Source organism: Pleurodeles waltl, chromosome 6 (assembly GCF_031143425.1).
Source record: "Pleurodeles waltl isolate 20211129_DDA chromosome 6, aPleWal1.hap1.20221129, whole genome shotgun sequence".
Classification (NCBI taxonomy): Eukaryota; Metazoa; Chordata; class Amphibia; order Caudata; family Salamandridae; genus Pleurodeles; species Pleurodeles waltl.
In genome coordinates, this window is record NC_090445.1 from 48,434,447 (window position 1) to 48,441,566 (window position 7,120).

Here is a 7,120-nt window from a genome sequence, read left to right on the forward strand (position 1 = left end):
CCTTTTATGAGGCCTTACTGAATCACTCTCCTCACCAGAAGTACAGGATTTAGCCTGCAACCATATTAACAGTCTTCCTTCTCTGTCTCTAAGGGTCTTAGCAGAGAAGGTGCAGCATACTTTACAATCCTTTACCTGATGCTCAGGATGTAAGCAATATAAGCAGTCCTTATGTGGGTCATCCACATGTACCCTTTTCTTGCCACAGGTCTTACAAGGGGGGAAAAGGCCTTTTCTGGAAGAATCAGACATTTTTCTGAAGAAAATCTTTCTTGAGAGGAAAAAACTGAGCAGAGCTTAGGGAGACTCCCTTCACACGATGTGCAGTAGAAAATCTGAGGGAATGAGCCTTTATGGGGAATATTCTAGAGGGTGCTGGAGCCTTATTAGTCATGTGTTGAGCAACCCTGTGGTTTGTGGCCTGCAGGTGCTCAAGCTTGCGGGCTGGGCAGTAGTCATAAGATGATTTTGCCAATATTAAAGCATACTTCTGAACTCTGTGTCCAAGGCCAAGAATAGGCCTTCCCCAGTCTGAATCCTGGTGATCCCCAGGATGGCCTCAAATCACAGATTCTTTCAGCTGTCTCAACCCATCCTGGCAGTCATGTCTGGCTGGCATAGGTGAGTCTATATTCAGTGTGCCAAGTGTGAGGTGCGGGCAGAGTTCATTTAAACTGCATTTAAAATAACAGCACACACACACACTTTAAAATGAAAGACAAGTGGGTTTAAATAATCTGTAGCAAATACACTGTTTTACATTACTTAAGTGTCGACATTCTCCATTACAAACTATTGTCTTCATAACATCCGCCATTCCACATAGACTTAGAAGAAAATTAGTGTTATAGTATGTTCTCTATTTAATTTTATATATGAAATATTATGTCATGAGGAATGGTGTGCAGTGTTACGTGATCTACAGTCAAGGGTTGGCTGGCTACAAAGCTCTCTGTTCTTTGCAGATTTTCCCTGTAGTTTTAATTAACGTTTTAAAAAGACTAATGTGCATTCTGGTATTGTTGTGAGCCTGGAAGATAGGGCTTACTATTAGTAACAAGTGGCCCAGAGGTGGGCCAGCTCACAGCACATGCCAAATTAACACTTAATGCACACTGCTCCTTTACTTTGGAAAACTGGACAGATCTGGTCACAGTCAGAGAATGTTCTCAACAAAATGCTTGGAAATGTATTACCTTACCTTAATTTCTATTCACAAAACCACACTGCCCTATTGCCTCAGCATAAGTGCAAGGACACTTGCCTGATTTTATCTCAGTCCAATGGTTAATCAATCACTGCAGATGTCCGTGTGCATGCGTAACTAGAGACAAACAGAATTCAATTCTGGCTGGCACAGTAGGGAATACCAACGTGTATGTATAGTGCCACAAGGTCCCAGCCTGCCACTTAAAGCACTGTATGCAAGTAATTTTTTCAAATCTGTATTGTACACAGTATGAAATGCAGCAAAATGTGCAAAGCGATTGAAGGCCTGAGCTGGAGTTTGCCAGATGGGTTACTCTGTCACAAATGTTGACGAATATCCCATCCCGCCCGCCGTATTACGATTTCCATAGAATATTATGGAGTTATAATACGGCGGACGGGATATCTGTCACATTTGTGCCGGTGTAACCCCATCCACCAAACTCTAAATCAGGCCCTTCATTTTTAATAAAAAACTTTTCATGTGTAAATAATGTGCAAAGGTAATTGCAGAAGAAATAACCAGTGAAAATGTACTCTTCTATGTTATGAAACCTCAGTTATTTAATGCAATCACTTCTGGGGTTTGTGTATGTGAATGTGTTTGTGCTTAATTAGAGAGAAGCAGAATTGAATCTTAGTTGATGCAGTGGAGAATGTGACATGTATTTATAGTGCTGTGAGGTCCCAGCCGGCAACAGAAAGCACTGTGAATATGCAGGCCATTATTTTTTAAATTGGGGCAGTAAGTTAGTGATCTTCCATTTCAGGGAGTTTCAAGATCGTTTTAGCGTTACTAGTTTATCTTTTACTATGCTTGGTTTTACTCACAAGAAAGTGCCACTCCTAGGCGTCACACATTTGGCAGCTGAATGTCACTCAAAAATAAACTAAAGCCCTGGAAGTATCACACAGAAGCAATATATAACGTGCCAGCTATGCAGCTCTCATCCATGGCAATGTCCTGTACATCCTGGGTCAGACAGGCATGTCTTACACAATTTAACTGGTACATGTGACTTGGATAGGGTGACCAGATTTTGAGAAGAAAAAAAGGGGACAGGTCAGACATAAAAGTATGACTAAAGCCTTTTATATCTAGGCTGTCCTGTGAGAGCATACCTTTCACTTTCTAATGCGCAGGTTCACCTGACCTTTGTCCCAAAAACCAGGACATGTATATCAAATTAAGAAAAGTGTTCGCAGGTTGACCGGACCTTTGCCCCAAATACCGGGACATTTATGTAAATTGAACAAAAGCGTCGGACACTGACACAGTCCTCTGAAAACCGGGACGCCTGGTCACCCTTAAGTGACTTGGAGTAATTTTCGTTAACGCACTGGTCGAGTTGAAGGCACTGCATTGTAATTTCCTGTCAAGGAATCAATACGCAAATTTTTGGGTTCGAAACCCTAAAATATCCTACTTAATTTTAATCACAGAATGTTGACAAGCGTTAAGTAGGTTGCGATGGTAAGGCACCTACATCTAACTGTAATGACAACTCAGTAACACAATAAAAGAAACAAACGCACAAATCTGGCTTACCTTAAAACACGACGACTCCCGCCTGCACGCGCAGTTACGAAAGTGCGCATGCGCACGGCCGCATCCCGATTCTAGCGACAGTTAGCCAACGATTCCCGCCAACCTGCAGGCTCAGTGAAGAAAGTGCGCGTGCGCAGAGCCGTACCCTGAAATGTGCGAGAGCGTGCGCATCCGTGTCACAGTGCGTCTCGGGCAGGAGAGGTCTTGACACGGCGCGGCAGCAGTAATAGAACTGATGCAAAGGGTTTACATGAGGTTTACAGGCAAGAAAAAAAATGCGGCAATTGACCTTAAATTATAGATTGTGTAATGGAATTAAATAGAAATTAAAACCTTTGGAAAGTGTATATTTTTAATGACTAATTTGAACTGGAAACGTCTAAAATGTTATATAACAATGATATAGTTTTAATTATAAACTTCCGGCGCTGTGCTGCTGTGATTTTACAAGATGAAGGGGGAAAAAGGTATACTAGCCCTTCTTTGGAAGTTTGAATGATGGAACAATTGTCTGTATAAAATAACAAAAGCAGTGCCTGAACCATAAGGGCACTAAAAGCAATGACATAAATTATCACCAAAGAATGTGGTCGGGTCAGTGTAGCTTATGTTGGCACCAATTGCTCATCACTTTGGCACTTAAAAATTGTTTTTACAAATCTTACGTTTACAAAGGACACTCACATTTTCTAATACTTTTCTTTGGTGTTTTGATATGCTGCTATGATTTGCGCAAGTGAAGAAACTAGAGGGTGACTGTAGGTGAAATTACTGTTCCTCTTCTGCATCCCCTTCCTGGTGACTTGTGTTTAGCAAATCATTGTGTCCTCATTAATTTCCTTTTTTGTTCTCTCTCCTTTGTTCACTGTTGTTTCATCTTTTCCTTCTATCTGTTTACTTCACGGATTGTTTCCCTATGTATCCGTTTCACTTACTCCTCCCTCCCAAACATTCTTTCACTTCTTTTGCTTTCTCGTATCCTCCTCATCATTACCACATTAAATCCCTTCTGTTTCTCCTTGATCCTTTTCCCCTCATCTCCTTTCCCGTTCCCAATAATTTCTTATTCCACCCACTTTCTGATTATTCCCTCCACTACATCAATCTCACCTTTCTTATTCTCATTTCCCTTCCATTATCTCTTTCATGTCCTCATTTTACTTTTATCATCTCCCCTCAAACTTTTTCCCATTCTTTCAACTCCTAAACAATCTACTCTTTGTTCCTATTTGTCTTTTCTCACCATCTCTGCTTTACTAATCTCCCTTCCGTTCCATCTCCCCGTTTCCATTCTCTTACACATCATCATTATTTTTCTGCATTCCCTTTACATATTCGTCTCCCTATCCCGTGCTGCTTTTTCTGTATCTCTTCTTTCTTTTTACATCCCCTTTGTCTCCCAATATATGCACACTGTCCATTCTATTCTCTCACATTTCCTTCTTTCTCATTTCTCCCTTATATTCACTCCCTGCTCTCACATTCCCCCTCTATCTTCAAATTATCTCCTCATCCCCTTCACTCCAATTTTTGTTGGTTTCCTCCCCCAACTCTGGATCTTTTCTTCTTGCATCACACTCGCCTTTTCACACCTTTCTCTCTACCCTCTTCTCTCCCCCTCTAGGGTATCAACTGGTACACCTGGAAGGGTTTTGAGTTCTCCATTCCCTTTACGGAGATGAAAATGAGACCCAAGAACTCTGTGGCTCTGCGGAGGATCTAAAGCACACACCATCGCCTGCCCTTGAAAAAGAAAATGAAATAGAACTAGTGCTACAGCGCAGGAGATTTCCTAGCGCTTGCAGAGTGGCGCAAGGAGACAGCAGTGAAGAGGGCAATGCAGCTTCACCCCATCATAGACTAAGAACGCTCCTGTCAAAGGAACATCGACCGTATTCCTTAAAATGAGAGAAGGAGACTATGAATCTGCCTCAACAGTAAATCCTGCATGGAGGGATATGGGGAAACCATTGCTCCTCTGCGTGAGTAGAGCAAAGATGAGAAAAAGTGGGAATCCAGAAAAAAGTGTGTTTTACAGTTTTGCCTCTGGGTTCACAAACCGAGTCAGCTTTATTATAGGAAACCTGAATTCCAGAGTATTCCATGTTCATGTACATGTCTTACTATAATACCTTGTTGTAAATTTATCAATATTGTAAACCTTACTCCCCTGTGTTTTTGAACCCCCTGTTGGAATAAATCACCTCATCAGGATTCAGAAAACACATCTGGCTTCTACACTTTTCTACTGAACCTCCAGTTTTCCCATGGACATGTTTGCATGTTTCTGATTGGAGTGCTTGACAAATGTGTTCTTTGTTAATCATGTTATATGGTAAACACAGAGGTAGGCTTGCAGCCCGAGGTATAGACGTCTGTACAGCATTCCCTGCATTCATACCTGCTTACATATATAACAACAGATGGACATACACAAACATGGCTACTTACGTATACAATATCAAACTACTGCTTTGATTGAGTCTCTTGGATGTGTGATGATTATAGTTTTTTTTTTGCAGTTTTATGTAGCACAAACTTGACCCAAGAGAATTGTGATTCTTAAAAGTTAACAGAATAAAGAATCATGATTTGTTTAGGTTAGCATTATGCATAAATCTTTTATTTACTCCTCCTGAGCAGCCCCTTTAAAACTTTCAATATAGACCCCTGAAACATCACAATGAATAGAACTCTCATTCCCACAAATGCAGCATCTCCTCCTTTTTCTTCCTGTTTTGTTTGAATTTCCATCAAATGTTCATGGTCTTCCATCATGTTTTTTCTTCAAATACCTAAGCCAAAATAACTTTCTATAAAGGAATATAAAACCTATATAAGAAAAAAACCACAGTAATCACACATCTAGTCTTTTAATGGAAAAATAAATCTATACATTATATTCGCCATTGTGAACGTGACAGACTTAATATTATTTTAATTATTTATGATAAGGTGTCACGTATAGGGTAAGTCAGCTATTACGCTTAGAGGTCGACTCGGATCTTTGGACTCAGAGAGGAGTGAGAGAACATCCAATCAGGCAGTGTTAACCGATAAACATTCAAAAATATCATCCAATATTCAAAATAATAAACACAATGCGACCACAGCACACAGATGAATAGTCCAATCAAATTGCAAGGATTTGCATCCCGGGTAGGATGTTGGAGTTGGAGAAAGAACGTTTAAGTGTCCCAAGTCCGTAGGAGAAGGTGCCTTTAATTGGAGGCACAGTTTGCCTCAATACAGATAACTTGTTCTTCAAAATACAGCCAACACGTGTTTCGTCACTCAAGTGACTTTATCAAGGCTGCAAGACAATGATATAAACAAACTTGTATGTAACGATGCCCATACTTAACGAAATACAGTTTGAGTAAAGCAGTAAACAATTGTTTACGTACAGAAAGGAAGGTTGCAAGCATAGTGCGACCCAAGTGAGCAGAGAAGCAAGAGGGTAGGCATGGCACGGTAAACAATCAGAAAGGACTCTGGTTGTTGTGAAAGTAAAAGTACACCCCAAGTGAAAAAAAAACCTAAGAGCTTATACAGAACAGCCATGGTCCAAGTGCTGGCAAGTGGGGAACGTGCTCCAGATTCGTAATATGTGCCCATATTGGTGCTAGAGCGTGCCTAAGAAGAGTGAAGATTGGTGAAAGTAAAAGAGTTAAGAACACAATTGTACCTAGACCATCCGGCCAGCTAGGAAATGTTGGAGTGCCTGCAGTTAGGCTAGTACATATAGATCTGAAAAAATAAATACAAATTGAGAATTGGCAGTAATTGGCCACCGTGAAGTCTAAAAAATAAGTAAAAGTGGGAAAAATGTTATCCTTGGTACTACAATACCTGGAAAAGTCTGTTAATGGTAGTAACTCTAGAACATTGAGGTACGTGAAGTTCCAGTAGTGACTGTGAAGACTGAAAAGGCCCTGATAAGCCTCCAACCACAAAAACCTGCATGGAGGTGAGAAGGGAAGGGAAGCAAAATAATTTATCCAGCCTTGGGTGAGCAGAAACTAAAATGTTAATCTAATAGTAGCGAGTAATTTCCAAAACAGATGAAAACACGGACTGGTCCAGAAACGGCCCAATAATGGTAATAAATCCTCAGGGCAAACAAGTTAAGCAATGGGAAGTGCGTGACCGCTGCTAAATGTTATAATAATTGCTCCAATTGGGAAGATCCTCTCAGTTTTAAAACGCAAAGATTGATCCCACATTGCAACCATAAACGGCGACCTAAGCCACATGGAGAGAAATATTTGTCCCTTGTGCCACGTTCATGACTAGTAACATTAAGAATGCCGAGGCTCGTAAAAAAGGTCACACTGCATCAGTAAACATGCCGAGTCCACG

At 40.7% G+C, this 7,120-nt stretch overlaps 1 protein-coding gene across 13 annotated transcripts in view; it reads left to right on the forward strand.

The window, feature by feature from the left end:
• The window catches only part of TNXB (tenascin XB), a 589,826-nt gene extending 584,843 nt beyond the window's left edge, over positions 1-4,983 (forward strand). For all 13 annotated transcript variants that reach the window (XM_069237235.1, XM_069237240.1, XM_069237242.1 and 10 more), the window contains one exon: positions 4,383-4,983. In XM_069237235.1, coding sequence (XP_069093336.1) covers positions 4,383-4,481 — 99 coding nt within the window. In that variant the 3' untranslated portion in view covers positions 4,482-4,983. The remainder of the gene's footprint in view (positions 1-4,382) is intronic.
• Positions 4,984-7,120: the final 2,137 nt, after the last annotated feature.